Genomic DNA, 25,618 nt, shown 5'->3' on the forward strand with positions numbered 1-25,618 from the left:
GCCTCGAGGGCAAGTGAAAAGTGGTGTGGAGCCTATGTTGCACTTGAGTGCTTTGCAGTTGGGAGTAGCTTTTGGGTTGTGTTAGGTAGATGGCCACAAGGCTGCAGGCCTCGGCCACGTCACCCCAGACGGCCAGGGTAGATTCTAATTGGACACAAGAATGACCCCTCTTACGAAACTTCAACAGTTGAATTATTTGTTTCAACAGACACTAACGATATGAATCATGGCTCGGTGTGACTTTTGCCGCCTGCTCACTCTCGAAAAGCTACGAGGACGCCTAGCCTTTCATCCCAACCTCGCGTCTCTCAAGAAGAGTGCCGACAATGGTTGTGACTTCTGTTTCCTTTGCTGGGAAGGCTTCAAATGGGAATGGAGCACGTCGGAAATTGACTCTGCACTCAACCATGAAGCCCCAGAGGGAGTTGAAGACTTTGATCCTACCATCTGGATATACGGACATTTTCAAGACTTTTCAGCAAATCTCTCCCAGCCACAGGTAAAGGTGGCATGCGGAGAGATATCTGCCATCACTGGAGGTCAAGAGAGGAACGATGTCCTGAACTGGGTGACCCTTGCCGTTTATGCGTCAGTATATATGTTCTGTTCGCCATTCTTCTGTGATTCAAGCTGACCGACCACAGCGAAAAGGGGAACCGCCATGTCTTAGGCCGGCTCTGTACAGCAGATCATGACCCTCATCTTTACGTTGATATGATCTACACATGGCTCAGTCGATGCGAGAGGTTACACAGATCGTGCGACTTAAATGGCACAATAGAGATGCCTACCAGGCTCATCAATGTCGGCAATCCCCAAAAGGGCCAGGCTCCGCGACTTGTGATTACGACACCGACAATGCAGGAGAAATATCTTGCTTTATCATACTGCTGGGGTCCTGCAACGGATACTTTCACTCTCAACGGCTCAACTATGGAAGGAATGCTCATCGGTATCGATGAATCTCGCGTCGTGGCAGCACATCGCGACACGTTTGTTCTGGCTCGTACACTCGGAATCCAGTTTGTTTGGATCGACGCGTTGTGCATAATTCAAGGCAATACCAAAGACTGGGAACACGAGTCTAAGCTCATGGCAAAAGTATACGGCAACGCGTTCCTGACGGTTATTGCCGCGAGGTCTTCAGATGCCCGCAACTCTTTTATTCTCAACCATCTTCAACAGCGGGCACCTGCTTGCGAAATACCTATTGATGAGTCTGGCTCGGAAAGCGCGTTTATAGGAGTGAAAAGGTCGCGTGACCTTGGTCCAACTGAGACGCGGGGTTGGTGCTTTCAAGAAAAGCTGCTTGGTCGTCGGACCATCATCTTCGCACCGGAGCAACTCGTTTTCTCGTGCCGCAGTCGCAGTTACTACGAGGATGGCTTCGTTGGAGAGGACACAAGCACTACATCTCTCCAGGCCGTTCTTCACAAGGGAGATACGCATCTGTCAGTGAGAAGGGAGAAACTTCTCAAGCTGTGGGACTGGATCGTTTTCACTTACACTAAGCGGCAGCTGTCAAACCCCCATGACATTTTTGCCGCCATTGCCTCGATAGCCTTGCCTATTTCGGAGGTCTTAGGGTCTCGATATCTGGCTGGCCTGTGGGAGTGCGATCTTGTCCGCGGTTTATTGTGGAGACCCGGCCATCTGATGGGATCCCGATTTGGCCCAGGGACAAGGCCCCTGCCAACAAGATTCGCCGCTGCACCTGTGGTTCGGGCACCTTCGTGGTCTTGGGCTGCTATCCAAGGCTCTGTCTTGTACGTGGGCCGTGATGCGTTCAAACGCAAGTTGGTCAAGTATCAGAGCCAAGGCTTCATCAAAGTCAAGCCAAAGTTGCGAAACCCCGATCGATGGTCACCAGACGTTCATTACAGCCCCAATACCCTTCATATGCCATACTGTGAGATCCAACTTTGGGGGCGCATGGCAGAAGCCATTGTTCTGGAAACAACTGACTCTGAATACCTCAAGAACCTCAGCAAGCGGTACTGGTACGTGCCCACAATGACCTGGCACGGATCGCTGCTTGGGCGTAAGGATGCAAAGCAAGGCAGTGCTAAGACGGATCTCTCACTCTTTGTTGCTCTTGGAGCGTTTGATTTCGCTGCTGAGAAGGTTCAGGAAATATGGTGTTTACAGCTCACGGCCGAAGAAGGTCTAATGCTCCGCGAAACACAGGACGGCAAGTTTGCGCGTTTGGGATGGTTTATTTTGGATAACAAGGCGTGGCTTGACAACATTAGAGAAGTTGAAGTGAGTCTAGTTTAGTAGGCGCCCTCTTTCGTATGAAGCATCTTTGAGGACCTTGTTCATCATGTTCCTGGCATGTCGCTCCATTTCCGTACCCCTACACCACCTCCAGCATCAAAGATCAAAAACGATGATCATACAGCAAACCATGCTTTATGAACTCTTCCAATGGAATCCATTATTTACGCTTGAGAAAGAATTGAAGTTATCCAGTTACAGAGCCAAAGCCGTTTCCCCATTTCAAGCACACTACCCTGAGCTAAACGCAGTGAAGACCCCATTCTTAACAGAAAGCTTCTCCAAGTCCTGAGTATCTCTAGTCTTAAAGAGTCGTCCAATATCGAGGAAAACGTCCTTTACATTGGCAATAATGCCAAATGCATACGACACGAGTGTCAACGACTCGTGCCATGCCTTTGAAGAACTTTAGCGTTTCCCTTTCATGGTGGAGAGGTATGGGGAGGAAGGCTATGACGGTTGGCCCGGTATCATCGATGTCCTCCCCAGACTCGTCCAGTTTCCAATACTCCGCAAAGATCTCGGACGACGAAGGCTTGTTCACCCAGTAGTTGTAAGCAGAACTAACTAGAGGTAATGGTGTAGTAGCGGACGCTTTGAGGTACTCATAGGTGAATCTATAGCTGACGTCTTGGTCGAACGAGCCGACCCATGAGTCTCGGAGATCTGTGACAAGGGTTGAGGTGAACTGGGCCACCACTACAAAGAGCATCAGAACACCTATTGTAGCTCGTATCCAGGTTTTGAATATTGTGCCAGACAGAATATGTTTCCAGAAGGACTGTGGTCCGTCATTTGTGAAGCGTGCGATGGACACTTCGATAAGGTCGGATTTCGGTACGCCGTGGCGCTCTGCGGCGATAGAGGCAATCATGGATGTCGTGATGGCACCAGGTGGCCCAATCGCAAATCTGATTAGCACTCCCATCAAGGTGATGGCCTGTGTTGACCTCCCGGAGAGCATCACGCGTCGCCATGACTCGCCTTGGCGGTCTTCGAACCAAAGCCATGTTAAGAATGCAACAGCAGCCGACAGGATGATGAAAGCAACGAATATTGAAAACCATAAGCACCAACCTATCTTTCTAGGGAGTTGCTTAGACGGGCTCGGTGTGACGACGGCACTGGAGCCGACACCTGGGCCTCTCAGCTCCCCAGCCAACAGAACGTGGTGATGATTAGGGCGGCGTCGTATCCCAGGATCATCTGAGGGACCGTTAAGAAATTTAGGATGCTGATGGGGAAGAGGGTATTGCTGATTCATTTTGATGTTCGAGTTGCCTGCCTCTAATAGTGAGGGCAGAGAGTTTGACGTTTCTTGGTTGTGAAGGGTGAGAGAAGTCTACAATTTCTACTCGAACCAGAGGGGAAGGGGATCTTAAGTAGCTGAGATTAAAATCAGTCTCTGATTTTTGGAAAAGAAAATGTACAGCTGGATATGCAAGCCTACTGTTTGGCGAGACCGTGGCGAAAATTGTATTGGCTGGGTTGGTGATTGAGGGTGCAAAGTGCCTTGGGAGCTTGGAAACTATCTAATCAGCGCACCTGAAGACTCTTGGCTGAATGGCTAGGCATATTTATAATTACTAAGCCCCCTGTCGATGCCTGCTAAGTAAATAGGGCTTGTTTCACATTCTCCTAATGCAGCAAGCCATCGTCTTTGACCTGCTGGACATACTTCCAATAACGAGCGACACTGGCCCTGCGAAAATGGCGGCCCCATCTGATGAAGACGAGAAATAAGGACAGCTGAACCAAAGCAGCGAAGGCTGCAACAAGGAAAGCATTCTGATAGCCCATGTTCGTAACCCAAGGCGTAACTCTAAATAGACTGCATCAGCAACGGCTCGTCAAGTTGAGACACAAGACACAACAACCTACCCGTAACCAATGGCAAAACTCATAGTGTTTCTGATCAGAATCACAGTGACAATGGCATCCGATCCAAGATCTCGGTAGCAATCAATACAGTAGCTGATGGGCAGTTGACAGCCGATGGTAATGGCCGCTCCGAGCGCACCCATGGCAAACATCATCCCAACCCAGTGAATCTGATGGGCAGCACCGACGCCCCAGAGAAGCATGCCACCGGGTACCGTGATGACCAGGGCAGTATATAGCCAGAGACGGTACTCAGGTTCCATGATTCCATTATTTCGGCGGGCCTTCCAAAGGACAAACCTGTCGCCCAATGGCCCGGAGTAATATGTCCTGCGACTCTTTCTCAGCAAAAGTTCAGTAGAATAAGCGAGTTTACCCACCCCAAGCACACTCCGATAAGAGTTGATACGTATGAAAGCCCTACAATGCTCGAAGAAAAGTTGTAAGGGGGTCCGGAGAGGATGAGCGACGCTGTGGCATTCAGCACGTTAAAGTAACACACAACTGCGCCATACATAAATCCAGAGAACACAACAACTGGGAATGAGAAGTACGCGAATGTTCGAATGACCATATTCGTCAATGGAACCTTGCTCCGGAGGTCTTCTCGACGGACGATCTTGAGTTTCTCAAGGTACGTCTTCTCGGTAGAAGATATAACGGTGCCATCATCAACGTCAGTATTTGCAGTACTCTGTACCCTCGTGGCCTTCTCTTCATCGGAGCAGTTGTCGGCCAGCTTATTCGGCTGAGGGCGGTCCTGGTCTGAGTCGGCCATCGGCGTAGTAGCAGACCGGTGGTAGTTGGTTTCTTCCATGCAGAAAAAGATGATTACGAATGCGATTCCGTTGAAGATCGAACACCAGTGCTGTTCTCGGTGTTAGATTCAATTATCGAGTAAGCAGTTGAACATACCAAAACCCATTGCCATCCTTGCCCGTCATTGATGAATCCCGAGATGACAGGGGCTAGGAAATTAGACCCAGCAAGGAACAGAGCATAGAGTCCCATGTAGGTTCCACGCTCGTGAGTAAAGTACTATGTAACGTGTTAGACAGAAGAAGTGGGCTAGCGTTGAAGTTCTTATCACTTACGACGTCGGCAACAGAGATTTCGCACAGAGACTCAATGGGTGCGCCAAAAATTCCTTGGATGACCTTGTTGGCGATCCACTGGCCATTAGTTTTGGCATGAGGAGCCCATAGCATCATTCCCTATTAACACCTCAACTGACGCTCACATCTGGAAAGGTGGGCTAGTTAACTTACCAGAGTGCCTAGCAGTGACAAAAGATATACTGGCCGCTTGCCAATCTTCTGAGCTAGCGGCTGCCAGATCAGACATCCCCAGCCAAATGCCAAGAACATGTAGCCGGTTCCGGTATTCAAGTCGCCAACAGTGAGATTGGTAGCAGCGGAGATGGGAACAAGGACCGAATAGATAGCGGCCGACGCGATACCAACCGCAAGACAGTACCTACGAGATTAGCATTGATTCTGCTTAGAAAGAGGGCAATTACAAGGCAACTTACACGCAGATACAGCTTAGAAGGAGAGTCTTCCTTCGGTGGCTCCAGTTCAATGGATCGTCTGGATCATCCGAAGGTGCTGGGACAAGGACAACGTCGCGAGTCGCACCCTGAGCATGACGGGAGTGCATGGTACCATCAAGATCAACAAGGTGGATAGTGCCCGGTATGAAGTCCGGCGAGGGAGTTACCGAAGAGACGGGTGAAGCCATGACAATGCTCTGATATGGAATGTAGAGCAGAGGGATAAATACGTAACAATACTTGAAGAAACAATGGAAGTTGGCTGTAGCTGTGCTGTTCTACAGATGGAGGCACAGATGAGGACCTGGGATTTCCTTCCGCACTCAACGAGTATATATAATGATTCGATGATGACAGGCGGACCGAGACTCATGATCGTTAGACTTTTCCACTAGATGGCGGCGTATCACTGCTGTACGAACAGGTGGGCTTTGCCGAGCATGGCACTATCAGGAGGCTATCCCCTCCAGACGCCTCATTATGCTCTCTCCCTACCGACGCCCGTTATCTTGGACCAAAGTCCAGGTTGGAGATTGTCGGCAACTTGGTGGCGGGTCATTTGCGGAAGAGCAGCCAATGGCTAATGATTGCGAGATTTAGCTCGGACAGGGGCTAAACTCGGAGGAAGATAGCGAAATCCGGGGTATGACCCTAACACGGCTATCCTGGCCAATCCGCAACAATTGCGAGGTCTAGCCAATGACCTGGAATTGCGAGACAGGTCAAGCTAGGGAAAAACAGGTGGCGCTATCTGCAAGAGGTGTTTGGCTAGGGTGGTCATCCAGGGCTGAATGGCCATGCTATAGATCGATTCCAGCTCTCGGATACGACAGCGAAACGGCACATGACACGGTTATTGAGAGTCAACAGCTGCACTTGACGGTCCGGACTCGGTCCGCCAGATAAGATGCAATCCCCCCGAGATAGTAGGATACCGAGATAGCGGTATAAAGATGGCAACTACAGTTCGTTATCTCCCCCAATTCATACTCCCTCTCCGCGCAAAGCGAACCTGGCCAGACGCCTACCTTCTATCTTTCAATTCAAATCAGAATTTTCTTTGAGATCCTCCAGCAATGGGTTCTTTAACCGCAGTCTCCTGGGAGACCCAGGCAGAGAAGTGTCGCAAAATTCTCAGAGACTCGATGAACCCAGCCTGGCTTCTGTCACCCAAGGAGCTAGCACCCGCCAGTCAGCTGAACGTTTCTACCTTCATAGAGACATGCAGCTTTCTCACGGCACGAGAGCTGATGATCACAGCAACCAGCGCTACTGGACTGGTTCAGCAAATGGCTTCCGGCTCACTTACGGCTCTTGAGACTACCACCGCCTTTCTCAAGAGGGCACACATCGCTCACCAGTTGACCAACTTCGCAACCGAGTTCATGGTTGAGGAAGCTCAGAGTGCTTCGGCTGAACTCGATGCCTACTTCAAGAGAACCGGAAAACTCAAAGGACCATTGCACGGCCTTCCTATCTCTGCCAAAGAACACATCGGATTCAAGGGTCGCATTGTTCACTCTGCATATGTTGCATGGATTGACAACATTGCAGAAGAAGATGCACTTATGGTTCAGCTGCTCAAGAAAGCCGGCGCAGTCTTTCACGTACGCACAAACGAGCCTCAAAGTGTCATGGTAAGCCCACTGTTGCTTTATTGATACGCAAGCTAAGTCATCAGCACATCGACTGCAGCAACCCCATCTATGGCACTACTGTCAACCCTTACAATCGCGCACTCACCTGTGGCGGCTCCAGCGGTGGTGAAGGAGCCTCGCTCGGCCTTCGCTGCGCCGCACTCGGCGTCGGTACCGACATTGGCGGCTCAATTAGAGTCCCGGCAGCATTCTGCGGCGCATACGGCCTTCGACCGACGTCATTGCGAAACCCGTACAATGGAATATGTCTGGCCGGAGCTGGACAAGAGAGCGTTCGCTGCGTCATCGGGCCGCTGGCCAATACCGTCGAGGATCTGAACCTCTTTCAAATGGCAGTTCTTGACCAAGAGCCTTGGGAGGTTGAGACATCCTTGGTACCTCTACCTTGGAAGAAGGTTGGACCGCTCCGTCCTGACCAGATTACTGTTGGGGTTATCTGGGATGATGGGTAAGTGTGACAAGAAGAAGCCGGGAATGTATGCTGGGATACAACTAACATTCTCACCAGTTTGGTGCGTCCACATCCTCCCGTTACACGCGCCTTACACCATGCCGTTACCAAGCTCAGGGAAGCTGGCGTAGAGGTGGTCGATTTCGAGCCGTATAAGCATCAAGAAGGATTCGACATCATCACGTCCCTCTATTTCCCAGATGCCGCGCGCACACAGAGGGATATCTTGGCACAAGGTGGAGAGCCGATCGCGGCTTTGACAGAATGGGCTTTTAGCTGCTCCCAGCCAGAGCCCCTCTCCATACCCGGGAACTGGGCACTGAACGTCCGGAGAGATGCTTATCGGGAAGAGTATATACATTTGAGCCAACCGCTGCCTCACGTTGCTAACTAATGTCTCCAGGTATCATCGCGTCATGAAGGAAAGAGGCGTCGACGTCATCCTCTGCCCTGCATATGTCGGGGCTGCTGCGGCGTTGGGTTCTGGACAATATTGGCTGTATACAGCCATTTGGAATATCCTCGACCAGCCTTGCGTGGCGTTCCCTACTGGCCTCAAAGTCGATCCAGCGATTGACGTCGTCGAGGACTTCAAGCCTCGTTCGGAAGAAGACGACAGAGAATACAGAAAGTGTCAGTCAGATTTCCCTTCACAGCACTCAATTCCACCCTGACGCTTTTCTAGATGTGCCGGAAACGTTTGCGGGTGCTCCCATTGCACTGCAACTTGTGGGCAAGCGCTTCCGAGACGAAGAGACAGTGGCAGCAACTGAATTGGTATCCAAGATTGTTCAGTCGTGAGATCGTGGGCTTTAGCAAAGCCGTTTGAGCTGGCCGGATTATGGGCAGAGCAGCCATTTTTGTTCCGGTTAGGTCCGAGTAGTCATTCGAAGAGGCCCTCTGGCGACCCCTCGCGCATCATAGGAAGCCAGACTGAGATCCAGCACTTGAGAAGATATGATGTGACTGTACTGTATATGCCTGAGCCGGTAGTTGAGTAAACTTGGTAATATCTCTTGTAGCTATCAACAACCCGTGTGTAGTGCCTTAAAAGCCCTCCAATAATGTCCATAGTGTATACCAGATCTACCACAGAGGGCCAATTTTCGCCTTGAGCGGCCTAGGTCTCGAAGCGTCAAATAGGCTTCTCCAATCAGATCACCCGATAGTTACTCAGGTTCAATATTCGACTAGATGTAGTCAATAAGAGTGCACCAACAATTCATTACTTCCGCCGCTCCGTTCACGTGCCAGCAGGTAACGTGATAACGTTATCACCAAACACGTCTTAGCCTCTTGCAGACCCCAAAGCATCTCGACCGATGGAACCCCGCTTTTGATAGCCGTCCCTGTCTCCCGGAACAGCCACTGGCAACCTGGAGGAACTCAGCTTCATCACATCAATGCTTTTAGCATTTAGACATAATTAGCAATGACCAAGGCAATGCTGCGTGCCAAGACTGGATGCTTTACTTGTGAGTCCTTTCGCACAGGCTACCCTTGAATACTGACAACCCCGTAGGCAGGAAACGGAAAGTCAAGTGCGGCGAGGAGAAGCCATCTTGTCGGAATTGTTCTGCCTTTGGCCGCCAATGTGCCTGGCCAACTTCAACAGACCTTTGCGATCGGCGGCACCGCTCTCGGGCGAGTCCAGATCTATCCTTTGCTGGGCCATCGCCCTCAAGTTCCAGTTCTGCATCAGAAGAGTCGAAATCCCCTGACTCAAGCCGCACAGCCATCGTCCCCTATCGCGGCAGATCGCCTTCTCCGGGACGCTCTTTCTTTAAATCAGGCATCGAGAGTGAGCTCATCCATCACCTCCTCAACTACTACTTCTCCGTTATTGTGCTCCCCACAAGCAGTCAGGAGCACGTCAGACGAAGCCGATCGGAGCTCGTTGATATGATGCTTCATTACCCAAGCGTCAGAGATGCTGTTTTTGCTTGTTGCGCCTGCAACAAGCACGTCCTACTAAATGACAATCGGCATAAGAATGCTGCTCTTCATTACTACTCTAAAGCAGTCCACGAGCTTAATCAGATGCTGGCCAAATTTCAGCCAATGGGTAAACAACCTGATTCTTCACTGCTAACGACAGTAGTCTTCTTATACGTTCATGACGTATGTACTCCTCGCTCTTATGTGGTTTCACGAGGGCTGAAATTTCTTATAGTTATGGTCACTCGACGGCTCGGCCGATCCTAGAAACCACGTCGCCGGTGCTGTGACGCTGCTTGACCTTGTGTCCAAACACGGGGCCTCGCCTGGGTCTATGACCCAAGGCTTCGACCGCATCATTGCAGAGAGTATTCTCTACCAAGCCTTTCTCCTGTCCACGCGGAGGCCCTTTGCGCCTTACTTCCACATCGATCCACAGTTTGTCACAAATGTGGAGAGATTGCTCGCACCGCCAGATTCTCAAGACGCCTCATATGCGGCTTGCAGTCCCGTCTTGGGTATTCCTACAACACTGTACCGTTTGAAACTGGGAATCATCAATTTCCACAACGCACCCGCACAGCAAAGCCCCGAGGGTCTTGCTCGACTACGATCTGAGATGGATTATTGGGTAGCATTGGTGGTACCCAGAGCTACGCCTCACCTCACATCCGCCTCCGCTGCGCACACGTTCGATCTCGTGATCCTTGCTACATCACTACTGCTCGACCTAGTCACGGAATGTTTTACCTACCAACTACCAATCGACCTTCTAAGTCTCTTGAATACCAACAATTCTCCCCGGTGGCAGGTGGAAAGTTGTTTAGAAATCTTGCGGCAGCCTCAGGAGGTTGAAAAATGGACGCGGATGTTTCTCGGGCTTTGGCCCTTGCTGATTCTTGGATATGCTGTGAATTCAGATGAAGACATGGCGTTAATCCAGGGCATCCTAGGTCAGATGCGGGAACGGCTGGGCTATGGTGAAGTACAGAGAATACAACAGGAACTAGAGGAGGTCCAGGATTCTAGGAACTATCAAGCCCTTGGTATTAATAGTAACATATCAGTCTAGGTTTAGGGAAGCCTAGTGATTGTTTTTTTCGCTAAGAGACAAATATTTATTATCTATCTATAGCTTGTATTTAACAATATATAATATATTTAGTTAAGCTCATTCCGATAGAAGCCGCTACAGTGATGCAACAAGTCCAGACGGATTCCCCAGATGTGTAATGAAATAGACCTCTTGGGATTATAAGCAATATTCAATAAGTCTTGCTATTTAGACCTACAACTAACCGCCATGCAAGGGGTCTCTTGGTTCCTCAGCCAGGCTGAACAGGTCCGAGACCCCTTGCCGAAAACTAATGTCGGAGATGATGGGGTGTCCCTCAGTGAATGTTATAAACGCATGGGAGCACAAATCCTAGGCCTGAGCTAGCCATCGAGCTCCATGCGAGACAAGTTCAGTCAGAATGACCATTGCTCGGCTGGCACGCGCCTGACACGCGCCATGATGCGCGTCTTCGTGTCACCGAAACAGCCTTGAGAAAGACACTAGACCGCCAAAGGTTAGACTGTCTTTTATGCATCATGGTTATGCACGAGCCAGGAGGCCACTAACTCATAAGAGAGGATTGGTTGTCAGACGGACGAAGAAAAAAGCACCCTACAGGGTATGAGGACGTGGTCGAGCTATCAAGACGTAATTTGGACAAAAATAAATACATAAAATATAGAGTAGGTAAATCATGCTTTAATATTTATATATAACCTTGGTTTTATAATTTTAAATCGCATTTACTTTAGCACGAGTATGATCGGAAGTTTCGTTGAGTTTGTCACTGGCGTTCTTCCAGAGTTGTTCTGTCTGTGCAGCCTGTTGTTACTACAACTCGCACAGTTCTATCACGTGCATAATCACGTGCTATCAGATGAGCTCAGAGCGTAATTACATAATCAGTCCAAACTCCGCAATTTTCAACCCGCGGCGCCATTTCCGGCATTAATTCCAGCGCGAATCGTGGCGCAAACGAGGTCTAAGATGCGCCATAAGAGAAGCTATTTTCAGCGCACATAAGCCCAATTATTATGGCATCGATAAGGGCCCTTATTGCGCCGTAATTAATGCCTCAATTGGCGCCGCAATTGGTGCTATGATGAGGCAGAGGAAGTTAATAGCGGGCTCATTTTGCTATCCCATGAGTGCCCACAAAGCTGCAACGCGTACCTCGCCCCACCTTGACCACGTGATAGCCTTAGTACAAGCGGGGTACGAAGCAGACTCGCCGCGGCTGCCGCTTATGCAATGTCGCGATTTGTAACAGCCAAGATTGTTGGGACTTCTATCATTATGTAATTTAGGTGTGGCATTAAGTACCTTTCATTTGATGCATTTTAATTGGCCCCGATCCCTCGTCGCGACTTGGTTGCAGCCTTGTGGGCACTCATGGGATAGTTAAATGGAACGGACCCGCACGTGATCTTCACGTGACGAGCTGCGCGAGAAGTAAAAGAGGGCTGTACAAATAGCAGGACTCTTCTTCTATACTTCTCGTACTGTTTCATTGCTGTCGTCTAAGGCCTACAGTGATAAAGCGCCAACCCTAATTAACAATCTTTGACAAAAACCAAAAAGCCTCTTCTACAACCTTTGTTTTCCCAGCTTCCGTGTCGATGGGAAATACGTCCACTTCTTCCACAGCCGCATCCTCATGCAGGTCAACTTGTCCGTTGACCATAGCTGCGCTCATGTAGTGCCCTGTGCGTGTTTCCAAGCGTTGAGCCAGGACATCTGCACTAGCCTGCAGGTCTATGAACAGCACCTTGACGCCTTGTTTTTGCAACTGCTGGCGCATCGTACTTCTGTAAGCAGTTGTCAAAGCAGAGCAGCTGATGACAACCGAGTCATAGCCAAGATCGAAGAGGGTCTCTTGAGCGCGGACACACAGCCTCTTCAACCATGACGATCTATCCTCATCAACAAGCGCCGTGCCCGACTCCATCTTCTCCACCGCTGATCGGGTATGGAGTGAATCACCCTCGACGAAAGGAACTTTGAGCGAGGATGACAAGTTCAAGCTAAGAGTCGACTTGCCAGAGCCACATGGACCGGCGATGACGATGGCAGTCTTGGTAGTGTTTTTCTTGGCTTCTGTCTTCCAAGATGTGTTGAGGAAATACGAAACAAACTTGTTGACGAAATATTGATCCAATGCACCAGCATTGGCTAAGGCCGGCGACAATTCGCAAGCTTTCTCGGTAGCAAAAGCCTTTGAAGGTGTAAACTCGTCCTTGTCGTACTTGGATGCGAAGAAGTCAACCAACTTGATGGGGGGATTAGCCGTAGGGTCAGGGTTTGACGCCCTAAGACGCTGCACCCATTCCTTTGGCTCCAGCTCATCAAACGTCAGACCAGCGTTTCGTAGGGCAGGAAGAAGGTCTCGTGTCCAGTCAAACGTCTTGGGGTTGGCGATGTTGGTGAACACGCTGCCCGAGTCCGAGAGGGAAATGTCAACAACGGCCTCCGCCACGACATCAACTGGTAGCCATGATGGCGTCTCTTTAAGCTTAGGAAGAGCACCAATAGTCACAGCTGTCTGCATCATCATGGGAACGCCTTCTTGGGCGTTCCAGATTCCGTGCCGAGTATCAGCGACAATTTGACCGACCCTGAGAACGCGAGTGGTGACACCCGCCTCAGCCGCTTTGGCGCAGAGGTTTTCAGAGACCGACTTGGACTGAGCGTATCCCATTCCCTGTGCCCACTCAAATGGCGGAGCTGATTCAGGTACCGGAACAACGGTGGCCCGGGAACATGTGCTGACTGAAGAGCAAAAGTTCATCGATGCTGTAGGTCCCGCGGCTTGGCACAGGTCGATAAGATGCTTGACACCCGCAATATTGCCCTTCTCGAAACTTGAGAGTTGCATGTTGAAGTTCACCGACCACGCGCAGTGAATGACCGACCGAAGGTTTGTTGTTACGGATGCATAAGTCTCGCTTGGGAGACCGAGATGAGGATCCGAAAGGTCCGAGGGGAGTGCGACGATCTTGCGACGAGCTTCGAGAGGGAGGTTGTGGTAAACCTTGCGCTGTAGCATAGACTCCTTGACTCTGTAGAGCGCTTGAGCATCATCAGAAGCTCGAACGAGACAGTAAATCTTGCCAATCGAGGGATCTGTCGCGAGCTTTGCGACGACGTGAGCGCCGAGTGAGCCAGTAGCACCTGTGATGACCTGTCAAATGTTAAAAGCTGTTCTCTAGATAGGAGGGTTCAAACATACCACTGACGAAGGCTCCTGTTCGGTAAACTTTCCATACTTCTCAAGCAGCTGTCCCATCTCCTGCTCAATTGAGCCAGTCTTGATCGAGTCATGGCCAAGGCGAAGTCCAAGCAAGAACTGACCCAATTGCTCGATGGAAGGGTGCTCAAACACGGCATTCTGTCCCAGCTTGTTGTTTCCCAGTTGCACTGTCTTGAGGATCTCGCTTCTCATCTGGATTGCCTGAAGAGAGTCCAAGCCCAGAGTGAAGAAGTCCACATCATCCGCGGGCGCATCCTTGAGAGAGAGAGTCCGAGTAAGAAGTTCTCGAAGGAAATTTTGCCAGCCGGGAAGATCCAACTCTTTCAAGTCACCTCCTTGTACATCCTCGGAGTCGTACGCTTCGTCAATCGTCGTCTTGAAATTCTTGTAGCAAGCCTGACGAATAACGCTGCCCTTATCAGTCCGGGGATACTCGCAGTCCCAGGGGAGCAGTTTGACCATGGACTTTGAGATGCGAGCGAAAGAGTCTGCAGAATGATTGCTGAGTTCAACAATAGGCCAGACAGCTTCAAGAATGTCGGACTCTGGCTTGCCAGCCCAGATCTCTGAGGGGACTATAAGGACTCCGAGGTAAGGTCGGCCAGCTCCAAACACGACGGCTTCCTTCACGTTTTTGTTGGATCGGATAGAACCCTCCATAGCAACCGGATTGAACTTCTCGCCGTTGACCAAGACGATGGTGTCGTCCATTCTGGCGATGTACTTCCAAGCTCGAGGAATCGTAGGGTGCGGCTCGAAGAGATCTTTGGTTGCGTACGAATTGTCGGGCTGATTGGATTGCACCTTGGCTGGCCAACCATCTGTGACGCAGCACTCATACAGGTTGGTCCCTCGGGGCACCCACTTGAGAAATGGAGAGATCTTGTCGCTTTCTCTGACATAATTCCAAGCCTTGTCTCCCTCAGGCCGGAAGGAGGTCATGAGCTGTCCGACTTCGGTTCTATGGATATGTTAGTCGAGATCTTCAGTCGGGCCTATCATACTCACGCTCCGTAATGTCCGACGAGATTCACTCCATTGTCAACCAGCAGGTTGCCAAGGTCATCGGGGCATGCTGAGCCTCCGTACATGACAACCTTGAGGTTTTGCAAAAGCTTGATGCCTTCTTCTGTCTCACAAAGAAGTTTGAGAGCATATGGCACACCATAAAAGATCTCAAAGTTGTGTTCCCGCATAATGTTGACAAGGTGGTCTTGGGTAAGTGGCAGGTCGGCGTTGTATAGGTGTATAGCTTTGCGCGAGTGGATAGCACGGAACATGTTGCAGATGCCGTGGTTGTGGAACAAGGGCAAGGTAATGAAGGACTTCATGTCCATGTGAATGGCGTAATTTGGCAAACATGACTTTTGCGTCTGGTAGATTGGCTTGGGAAGGCCGGTTGAACCTGAGAGCACAATTAGTTGGAGGCGGCATGGGAACCAGGCTAGCAAGCATACCACTCGAATGGATAATCCATGCAATATTCTCGGTTTCAACCTCTGGATTCAAGTGTCCGTCCAATTGCGTGTCTCCATGAGCTTCGATGGGGTATTCGAACGTCTCTCTGCCAGCAATCCGAAGAGACTGTAGAGTTGGGATAGTCTTGCTGACATTGTCCGCAAGTTCAATGAAGCGCCCATCAGCGATGATGGCTGTAGCTCCTGTCGCGTTGACCAATGACTCAACGGCAATTTGGGGAATCCTTGTTGACAGCAGCAGCGCTGTGTGGCCCAGTTTGTTAAGCGCTAGCATTGTGATGAGGTATTCGAGATTTGAGGGGCCCAGCATAGCAACAACTGTGGGCTTCTGGCTAGACGATGCTCGGATTGGTAGCTCAGGTTCATAGTACTTGGCTACTCTCCAAGCAAAAACGTCCAGTTGCTGAAGGGTATAGTCGACATAGTTGAGGCCTGAGGAAGGGTATGAAACGACATGATCATGAGGGTACAATGAAGCGCGGTGACGAATGAGGCCGTCTATAGTGCGGAGCTGAGAGTCATCATGTTCTCTGATATGAGCTCGCACAACGGGCTTGTCATGGCCGACCACGTCTGTGTCGTTTGGCAGATTCTCGAGCGGACTCGGAACGTAGATTGTGGCGGGCATCTTGATGGTTGAAGGTATGAATGTTTGTGGTGATGCTGACTGAAGGAAATGGGAAGATCCTTCTAGTCTTAAATCAAGAGGTTCGGATTCATCATCATGCCAATCCGTTAACGTAGTAATTTCTCTCTTCGCAAAACATCAACTCCTGTATTGGCTTTTTCCGGTCAAGGACATTGCCCAAGCCGGCCGGACAAGTGTCCGTCAAGATACCCCAAAAGTTCACCGGAAATTTCTGGGGTTGTCAAGCCAAAAACCTGGTCGAGACTCCCCCAAGTGGATGTTTATCCAACCGTGCACTGATGTCAAGCCAATAAATGTGCGGCAGCATGTCTCTGTGATGGGGTCACCCCTGACGAACACGGGGGACGGATTAAGCGGATAATAGTCCGCCAAGCTCTTGTGACTATCCCCCGGATCTAACTCATCTCAATTATGGAGTCATGATGGAGATGGGACCATGCGGGGTACGGGGTAAAGGAGCCGGCCCTCGGTTTCCCCGTGCGTGCCCGACACGAAAAGTCTTTGACATAGGTCCAGTTGCACGACACATGGCACACGGTAAAGAGCGGCCTCGACCCGATCTTGATGCAACCTCCGATTTCTTATAATATGAGCTGGCATCTGCCCTCACTCTTCACTTCTTGTCTCCCCATCCTCATCATCCCTTCAAGATTTCTCTGCTCAGAGCTCAGATTTTTACAAACATCACTCTTACCTTCTATCGCAACATGACTGCGCATAGCATTGCTCATGAGAAACCTGACGTTGTCATGGTTGACGACATGGACATGGACCGCACGGTTCCTGACCATGAGAAGGCTCCCCAGGCCAGGACAATTGACAACATACGCGTCCTGGGTCTCACCGACGAGGATGCCGACTTTTACAACAACACTACCCCTGAACAGCGCAAGAAGATCATCAAGAAGGTACGTCAGAGCATCAACACGATTTGATAGCAAACTTCTAACTTGCCCTACCACAGGTTGACCGCCGATTGGTTCCCCTTCTCGCCGTCCTGTACCTCATCTCACATCTCGACCGAGCAAACATTGGCAATGCCAAGATTGAAGGACTGGTTGAGGACCTGAACCTTGTTGGCAACCAGTACAACATTGTTCTGAGTCTCTTCTTCATCCCTTACATTCTCCTAGAGATCCCCAGCAACATTCTCTTGAAGAAGTTCACGAGGCCATCCGTCTATCTTGGCAGTCTGGTCACGATATGGGGTGTCATCATGACTCTCCATGGCGTCGTCAAGGGGTTTGGCAGTCTTCTTGCTGTCCGCATCCTTCTCGGTGTTTTCGAGGCAGGCTTTTATCCGGGTGCCGTGTACCTATGCACATTTTGGTACATGCCCAAGGATCTGGCTACTCGCATTGCCTACTTTTACTGCACAAGTGCTCTATCTGGTGCTTTCTCCGGCCTTCTTGCTGCTGGCATTGCTCAGATGGACGGAGTTGGTGGTTATGAAGGCTGGCGATGGATCTTTATCCTAGAAGGCCTCGCAACTATTGTCCTCGGAGTCATGTGCTACTTCCTCCTCATTGACTCTCCGGCCTTATCTGGCAAGTGGTTGACTCCCGATGAGATCCGCTTTCTCGAACTCCAGAGCTTCATCAAGCAAGGCGGCCGATTTTCTCAGGAGTCTGATGACAAGAAGTTTGACTGGCACGACATGAAGATGATCCTCTGCAACTGGCGACTCTATCTTCAGGCCTACATCCTCCTGTGCATTTCAGCTTGCTCTTACGGAACCAAGTTTACTCTTCCATCCATCGTCAAGGCCATGGGCTTCACCAACACCAACGCCCAGCTTATGACAGTTCCCGCGTACATTGCTGGCGGTATCTCTTCTGTCTGCTTCGCCAAGGTTTCCGATCATTTCCATTGGAGAATGCCTTTCGTTGCTATTCCTCTGGCCCTCATTGCTATTGGATACTCCGTTGTAATGGGTTTCCAGGGTGACATGACTGGCAGCCATACCGGACCGGGATACTTTGCCCTTGTGCTCACTTGCATCGGTATCTACCCTGTTCAACCTGCCGGCAGCAGTTGGGCTGCCAACAACCTTGCACCTTCGAGCCGAAGAGCCATTGGTGTCGCCTTCAACATCTGCGTCGGTAACATTGGAGGCATCATCGGCTCCTACATGTACCTAGACAAGGAAGCCCCCCGCTACCAGACTGGTTTCGGCCTGTCGCTTGCTTTTGGCGCCTCTGGAATGCTTGTTGCGCTGCTCCTCGAGCTGAGCTACAAGTGGGGAAACAAGACAAAGGCGAAGTTGTCTGAGGAGGATATTCGATCTCGATACACCGAGGAGGAGCTTCTGAAGCTGGGCGATAAGAGTCCTCTCTTCAAGTACACCCTGTAAAGAATTGTGATGAAGTACTTGAGTAACGCTTCAACGTCGGCATGTATATAGTTACTAGCCCAATGAGTAATGCCAAAGCGGTCGCAATATGTTCTTCATCTCTGAAACGGCGATTAGAAACAATTAGGCTAGTGACTTCGGGCTGGGGTCGAATTGTAGTCGCATCATAATAAGTGAGTGACTTCAACTTTCACTCTTCTCCATCAAACTTGACCTTGTCTGTGTCTCCAACGGTTGTCTTCCAAGGTGTCCCACCGAGGAGGGTCTCGTGTTTCACATTCACTTAGGCAACAAGACTCGATGAGGGCCCAGAAGGGGTCTTGAGAGCAGCCCAGCGAAAATGGCAGTAGTAACACAACTAAGGACTATATTCAAGCTTCGATAAAATAGCAACAGATCGGTTCGGGTTACAGATGCCGCAAATAACACCGTCGTAGCTTCGACAGGGTCTTCAGGGATAGGATAGAAAGCCTCAACGAAGCAACATGATGCAAGAAGTGGCGTGCCTAACAACACGATATAATAACGATATTCTGGCTCAGTTAACCCATCAAGGGCCGGGCTTCAACTATAATAAAGAACAGATTGACGACATAATAACACAACGGTGTTTATAACATAACGAGAAGTCTCGCATTCACCAACTGCTTTACGAACTAGTTCATCTTAAAGGTGTTCATTTGTGTGAGGGAAAGCCTCAGAGATTGTTCATTCAAACGTTCAGTATTGAGACATGGCAAACCATCAAGTCTACACTCCACATCATACGTTAAATGTCATGTCTTGCCCGTCTCCCCCCACTGATAGGCATCATTGTGAGAATGAGTATAGTTCTTACCGGATTTCACTAGGGAAAAAAGAGCGCAAATACTTAGATTTCCGCCTTCTTGGGAACTCCCCATGCTCCAAAGTAAATCCGTACCCTATACAGTGAATTACTAGTCGGAATCACTATGATTCCGAGTCGTGTTTGTTGATGACGGATATGATGAGTGACGGTGGCCCGGCCCACAGCGTGAGCGGATTAATATCCGCCAATCGTCACTAATAATCCGCCAACCCGATTCATGCCGCACCTGTGTTAGGACCGAGTCATTATGGATCTACGGATTTCACGCAAGGAAATTGCTATAACACTTGGTTTAAAGAGCATCATGATGTCTCTAAAAGGGCAAATATCCCGACTCTCACTCATCTCAGCATCGAACCATCCTCACAACATCTTCCCTCAACACAATGCCTCTTCAAACTCACTTTACCCTCAATACTGGGGCAAAGATCCCCGCTGTCGGCTTCGGAACATGGCAGGCTCCCCCTGGCCAGGTTGAGAAAGCCGTCGAGATTGCTCTCCGCAGCGGCTATCGCCACATTGATTGCGCTTCGATTTATCGAAACGAAGTTGAAGTTGGCGATGGTATCCGGAAAAGCGGTGTTCCCCGTTCAGACATCTTCATCACTGGCAAACTGTGGAACACCAAGCATGCTCCTGAGGATGTGGAAAAGGGTCTTGACAAGACACTGAAGGATCTTGGTACCGACTACCTAGATCTATTCCTCATGCACTGGCCTGTGCAAGTCCCCCCGCATGTATCCTTCTCTCGTACGGGTACTAATAGTTTGTAGTGCGTTTAAATCCGGAGATGACTGGTTCCCTATCGACTCAGATGGTGTCTTTCAGTTGGCCGATATTGATCCTGCTGTCACCTATGCAGCCATGGAGAAGCTCCTCGAGACTGGCAAGGTCCGCGCCATTGGCGTGTCAAACTTTACAAAGGAACGCCTAGACAAGCTTCTGTCCAAGACTACAACGGTGCCTGCGGTCAATCAAATCGAGGCCCATCCCTACCTTCAGCAACCTGAGCTCTTTGACTACTGCAAGTCCAAGGGTATCCAAATCGCTGCTTACTCCCCCCTTGGAAACAACCAAACCGGTGAGCCTCGAACGGTTGACGACCCTCTTGTCGCTGAGCTCGGTAAGAAGCTGGGATTGGATATCGGCCAAGTCTTGTACTCGTGGGGTGTCCAGCGAGGGTCTGTTGTATTGCCGAAGAGTGTCACTCCTAGCCGCATCGAGTCCAACCTCCAAGTCGCCGAGCTGCCTCAAGATGCCTTCAAGCAACTGAATGATCTTGAGAGGAACAAGCGATACAACTGGCAGACGAGGTGGGGTTATGATATTTTCCAAGAGCTAGGAGAAGAGGAAGTTAAAAAGGTGGCAAGGGAAACAGGCCCTGAGAACTTGGAAAAGTTTGGAAAGAAATAGAGTAGATGTATCATTAGGTTAAATATGTACTTTAACTACTAATCAATCATTCCATGATGCAAACTGAGCACTCTCAGCTTCTTTGCTAGATGCAGTTGGGTAGAACTTCATCGCATAGGTGACTCAGCTTCAGCGACGCGAAGGCGTATTCTATACGCGTATTGTTAAGGCGTTTATTCATTGATCCTTGTTGTCGGTATTAATATAGGAAAACACGCATCTCAGTAAAATGGTGCGAAGAGGTACATAAGCGCAATACCTGCTAGAACGCCTCAAAACCATGGTGTTATGGTCAACCTCGGATATCTTCATTTGAAGCCGGGGTTATGCGGTTATAGGGGTGACCTCGAGTCTGAGCCCATCCATCCCCGCATCTGGCCCCTAACCGAATCAACGGCCTCGACTGCCAAAAGAGGCTTGTTCGCTGCTCCTTCGTCAACATGAAATCATGATGTCTTGTCGCTCGACCTTGACCATCCACGCCCCACACCACATCTATGCCGCTAGGGCGGGATACGACCACAGGGCTTTAATCTGTTGGCAACGATCGACCTCGGGTTCTTGGTTCGGAGGAAGCAGCGAGCTCGAAGCTTAGCAGCTTGGGCTAGTGTTGGTAAGTTGAGTCTCGGCCCCTCGGGCCTCCCTGGAGGGTTGAAGCCAGGCCGGGTGACTTTGACGGGCAGTCGAAGATGTCGTAACTATATAATCCCCCTCTTGGACCTCAGCGGTTTCATCGTATGGGTACTGTGTCTGATCCGCGCTCGAGAACACACACTCGCTTCCACCCATTGACCAACCATCATGAAGTTCGCATCCACCCTTGCGGGACTCTTCCTCCTCGGCAACGTTGGCGCTTCACCTCTCGCTGATAAAGAAAGGCTAGAAGGTCTGTATTCCGTTAACCCGTTCAAGCTTACCTACTAACTTCCGCAGCCCGGGATAAGCCCAAGTGCCAGTATAAGGATAGGCTTTGCTGTAACTACAAGGACAACTATACCCCCGACTATGGAAATGGCGAACATTACGGCCACCGTCACACCATCTACGTCCGCGTTCACCAGAGTATCCAGCGCGCTATCAACAAGGCCTCTCGCGGTGATACAATCGTCGTTGCCGCTGGTACCTACGCCGAGCAGCTCACCATCTCTAAAGACGGCATCCAGCTCATCAGCAAGGGCGCCGTCCTGGTTCCTCCCAAGAAGGCTGTCAAGAATATGTGCTCGGGCCTCAGTGGTCCCCAGACGGAGACTGGCATCTGTGTGCAAGGGAGGGGCATCAAACTGGACAAGTTCGTCATTGAGCACCGCAAGGTTCTGTCCGTGGAGAGGCCCGTCAAAGACGTTTCCATCATCGGCTTTAAGGTCCGCAACTTCTCTGGTATCAACATTGCTATCCTTGGTGCTAAGAATACCCGCGTCAGCAAGAATACGCTCACTGATGGTGCCAAGTATGGTACTCTCACGGCTGGCTCGACCAAGACGCTAGTCGAGGGCAACAAGGTCTCACACACGGGCCTAGGAGTTCAGGGGATTGCTATCTGCATGGATAACTTCTCTGATGTCCATATCAAGAAGAATACGGTCACCAACTATGGCGTCGGTCTCTGTGTCCAGACAAATGGGGCAGATGTGCACCACAATATGGTCTCGCAGTCCTGCTTTGGCATCTTTGTCGATCCTGGTGTTACCGGCGCCAACATCCGTCACAATCACGTCGGCCCGAGTAACCCTGCCTGCCAGATCGCTTGGGGAATCACAATTGACGGCGCGGTCGGCTCCAAAGTTAGTGACAACCTTGTTGAAGGACAGAAGAACAAGGGCACGGGTGTAGGCCTGGTGGTCATTGACGAGGAATGCAACCCAACGGATCCCCTATTCGGCCTGTCTTGCCTGACTCTCAAGCGCAAGTCTGTCGCTTCGGACAACATCTTCCTCCGGAATACTTTCCGGGATAACGACTTAGATGTCTTTGTGAACACGACCAGCAAGACCAACAGCTTCAAGTGCAATTCTTGTAAGACCTCACTCCCGAAGGGTCTATGCGCGAAATGAAGAGCGATCAATGCCATGTTCGGGGACAACTTGATGGGGGGGGTTGGTCGGAAAGAAAATGGGCTGTACGAAAATTGACGATTGACTTCATGGAGCAGCTTTACCTTCTGTATCTTCCCAGATCGCGTTTTTTTAGCGAGCTGCGAAAACTTGTAACTAACTCCGAGTATTTTGAGACAAATCCTACATGTCCGCCTCGTTCGCAACTGGCAGCGTGGCGGTCAGGTAGATCATCTGGATGCCCCGCAGGGCAAGGGAGCCAGCTCTCTCATTTTGGGCCGGAACTTGAGGGTGCCCTCTAGGTTGGAGTGACACTCACCGATGACGATCCGGTCGAGCCGTGCAAGAGACTGCAGCCCGTCCAGGTAGGACTGGAAACGCTTGGTCATGGCGGCTTCAGGGGTGGCAAATACGAGGGATACCTTCTCGGGCAAGTGATCAGCTGCCCAGCGTACGGCAGGAATCTTCAGATCTGCACAACGGTCCAAGAGATTCCCCAGCAGCGATACGAGCGGGACGATGACGACGGTGACACCTGACGTGATGCTGGCCGCTGGCTGCTGGCTGCTGGAAGAGGAGGCTCTTGCCGCCCCTGGTGGGGAGGATGGCGAGGGTAGGGCTCTTATTATGGATGATGGTGTCGAAGATCGGCTTCTGGCCGGGTGAGAATCGCGCATTGGGACCGAGGAGTTGCTGGAGCTCGAGCAGTAGGTCAACCCGGCGGAGCTGCTGGAAGTGCTCAAGGTCGAGGCTGGCAGCCTTCCAGGTCCGGCAGCGACGGTCTGTAGCGTGCCGGCTGATGAGAGGCCTAGCAACCGATGCCACTCGTCACTGAGGATGCGGAAGCTTTCCCGACGCTGCATTGTCTCCCAGTTGCCCTCGCCAACCTGACGGCCGTACACAAGACCGGACGTCCAGACGCTATGGCCGGTCTGCAGGTTGATGATCGTATCCTTTTCGCCATCCTCCTCCTGATCAGACGCTTCCTCATCATCGTCTCTATCCAAGTCCCCGTATAGCCCTCGTGACGTGATGGCGGCATCCCGGATGAAGCGGCGGCCGATAGCGGTTGCGATATGCCCCCAGGTGCTGACGTTGAGCCACTCGGCGCCGACGGTCTTGCCGTGCCGACCAATCACACGACTCAGGCGTGCTGGCGTAAAGGTCGACGATGTGATGCCGATGGCGGGCGTGGTGGCGGGTAGCTCGTCTGCCCATTGCCGGGCCCGGGGATATCTTGGCACACGCGGCTGCGTGGTGAGACCGAGCTACTTCATGAGGCTATAGTAAAAGAATTACTTTCTTAGCTTAATAAAAAAATTAAATTAATTATAAGGTAAATATATAAAGTAATACTATAAAGTTTTAACTTTCTTATTAAGCTATTAGTCCTTTTTAAGCTAATAATAATATTTATATAGTTATTTATTAATTTTTAATATATTTTTAATTAAAAAACTTTTCTTATTAAAGTAATTTATAGGTTTTTAAGCCTTATAGTATCTCTAAGAATATATAATATTACCTTAGAATTAAATATTATATTTTTTCTTAAAAAGTAATACTTAGTAATTAATTAATCTATTTCTTAATTATAAGAATTAATAAAGTATAATTAAGTTATTGTTTTTTAACTTAATTTTCTATATTTAATTAATTAAGTTATTAATTTTAAAAAAGTTTTTTTTAATAAATATTTAGCATATGTTATATATATATATATACTTAAGAAATATATTATTAATTAGCTAAGTGTAAAAGACTGAAAAATAAAGACTATAAAGTCTGAAAATAGTATAGGGTAGGTAACTAAAATAGGAGGAGAATAGGCAGAGGAATCAGTCCTTATAAAAAGCTAATTAGCTAGATAAGGTATCATAGAGCAATAAAAGTGGGGAAAATAATAGATAAGGTTATAAAGAAGAAGGCCAGCTTCTCATAGGTAGTCTTGTTGCTTGTATTAATTAAAGATCTAAGAAGCTATTTCTAAGAGAGGGTTTATAGCTTATATAGCTAATTGATCGGAATCTATTAGCCCGATTCGGATAAAAGTTATACCGTCGGATAGCTCTAGTTCCGGGCTTTAAAACCCTATTAGTTTTGCTAGAAACGGATAGCTTAAAGCCGGGCTATAGTTGGAAGAAGCTGAAACCCTTAAAGGTTTTAAACTAAGAGATTTAAAACCGGATAGGAAATACCCTATAGAAAGGCATGGCTTTATCGGCTTTATCGGGCTCTATAAGAGCCCTAAGTCCGAAGTCACGTGACCCTTCCTAAAAGGGTAATAGGACCTAAAAGGGGAATTATTATAACTCCTTAATATCTTACTTATCTAAGAATATAAAGCTTAGGTAAGCAAGCTATAAGATAGCGCATAAGCTATACTATAGGGTAGTAGAGTTCTAGGCTTATATCTTATAAGCTTTATTTTTCTAGAATTATATTTATAAAAGACCTTTATAATAAGGACTTTTACAGTTATTAAAGCTATTAATAATTACGTAGATAAACCTTATTAATTTAAGCCTATTAAGACCTCTAGCTTTGGGTATAGAGCCTTTATTATTAAAATTACTAAGATATTAATAATAATACTTTAATCCCTATTTTAGGTAGCATAAAGTTAAATAATAATAATATTTATAAGTAAAATATTATATTAATACCTTATTAAGCTTTTAGCTTATAGTTATAAGTTAGTTTTTTATATATTTTTCTTAGAGCTCTAAGTTAATATATTATTTCTATATAAATAACTTA

General features: G+C 49.3%; 9 protein-coding genes across 9 annotated transcripts; 6 read left to right on the forward strand and 3 right to left on the reverse strand.

The window, feature by feature from the left end:
* Positions 1-226: 226 nt before the first annotated feature.
* Positions 227-2,277, forward strand: NCS54_00762100 (HET domain-containing protein; the record flags this gene model as incomplete). Its single annotated transcript, XM_053153037.1, has 2 exons — positions 227-600; positions 645-2,277. 2 exons carry the CDS (start codon positions 227-229, stop codon positions 2,275-2,277), a joined length of 2,007 nt encoding a protein of 668 aa, XP_053009012.1.
* A 1,638-nt stretch (positions 2,278-3,915) lies between these two features.
* On the reverse strand, positions 3,916-5,898 carry NCS54_00762200 (Hypothetical protein; the record flags this gene model as incomplete). Its single annotated transcript, XM_053153038.1, has 7 exons — positions 3,916-4,099; positions 4,159-4,488; positions 4,539-5,026; positions 5,074-5,196; positions 5,253-5,372; positions 5,427-5,634; positions 5,690-5,898. 7 exons carry the CDS (start codon positions 5,896-5,898, stop codon positions 3,916-3,918), a joined length of 1,662 nt encoding a protein of 553 aa, XP_053009013.1.
* Positions 5,899-6,786: 888 nt separating this feature from the next.
* Positions 6,787-8,620, forward strand: NCS54_00762300 (Amidase; the record flags this gene model as incomplete). The annotated part of the gene is made up of 5 exons (XM_053153039.1): positions 6,787-7,347; positions 7,392-7,816; positions 7,877-8,170; positions 8,223-8,452; positions 8,505-8,620. 5 exons carry the CDS (start codon positions 6,787-6,789, stop codon positions 8,618-8,620), a joined length of 1,626 nt encoding a protein of 541 aa, XP_053009014.1.
* A 631-nt stretch (positions 8,621-9,251) lies between these two features.
* NCS54_00762400 (Hypothetical protein) lies at positions 9,252-10,829 on the forward strand (the record flags this gene model as incomplete). Its single annotated transcript, XM_053153040.1, has 3 exons — positions 9,252-9,294; positions 9,342-9,940; positions 9,993-10,829. 3 exons carry the CDS (start codon positions 9,252-9,254, stop codon positions 10,827-10,829), a joined length of 1,479 nt encoding a protein of 492 aa, XP_053009015.1.
* A 1,534-nt stretch (positions 10,830-12,363) lies between these two features.
* Positions 12,364-16,170, reverse strand: NCS54_00762500 (Gluconokinase; the record flags this gene model as incomplete). The annotated part of the gene is made up of 4 exons (XM_053153041.1): positions 12,364-13,995; positions 14,044-15,025; positions 15,073-15,469; positions 15,522-16,170. 4 exons carry the CDS (start codon positions 16,168-16,170, stop codon positions 12,364-12,366), a joined length of 3,660 nt encoding a protein of 1,219 aa, XP_053009016.1.
* A 728-nt stretch (positions 16,171-16,898) lies between these two features.
* Positions 16,899-18,544, forward strand: NCS54_00762600 (MFS domain-containing protein; the record flags this gene model as incomplete). Its single annotated transcript, XM_053153042.1, has 2 exons — positions 16,899-17,099; positions 17,156-18,544. The coding sequence occupies 2 exons, from the start codon at positions 16,899-16,901 to the stop codon at positions 18,542-18,544; spliced, it is 1,590 nt and encodes a 529-aa protein (XP_053009017.1).
* Positions 18,545-19,780: 1,236 nt separating this feature from the next.
* Positions 19,781-20,807, forward strand: NCS54_00762700 (Aldo-ket-red domain-containing protein; the record flags this gene model as incomplete). Its single annotated transcript, XM_053153043.1, has 2 exons — positions 19,781-20,115; positions 20,168-20,807. 2 exons carry the CDS (start codon positions 19,781-19,783, stop codon positions 20,805-20,807), a joined length of 975 nt encoding a protein of 324 aa, XP_053009018.1.
* Positions 20,808-21,608: 801 nt separating this feature from the next.
* On the forward strand, positions 21,609-22,858 carry NCS54_00762800 (Hypothetical protein; the record flags this gene model as incomplete). Its single annotated transcript, XM_053153044.1, has 2 exons — positions 21,609-21,693; positions 21,741-22,858. 2 exons carry the CDS (start codon positions 21,609-21,611, stop codon positions 22,856-22,858), a joined length of 1,203 nt encoding a protein of 400 aa, XP_053009019.1.
* Positions 22,859-23,088: 230 nt separating this feature from the next.
* On the reverse strand, positions 23,089-24,135 carry NCS54_00762900 (Helicase ATP-binding domain-containing protein; the record flags this gene model as incomplete). The annotated part of the gene is made up of 2 exons (XM_053153045.1): positions 23,089-24,094; positions 24,131-24,135. The coding sequence occupies 2 exons, from the start codon at positions 24,133-24,135 to the stop codon at positions 23,089-23,091; spliced, it is 1,011 nt and encodes a 336-aa protein (XP_053009020.1).
* Positions 24,136-25,618: the final 1,483 nt, after the last annotated feature.

The sequence above is a fragment of the Fusarium falciforme genome, chromosome 6 (assembly GCF_026873545.1).
Source record: "Fusarium falciforme chromosome 6, complete sequence".
NCBI classification, from domain to species: Eukaryota; Fungi; Ascomycota; class Sordariomycetes; order Hypocreales; family Nectriaceae; genus Fusarium; species Fusarium falciforme.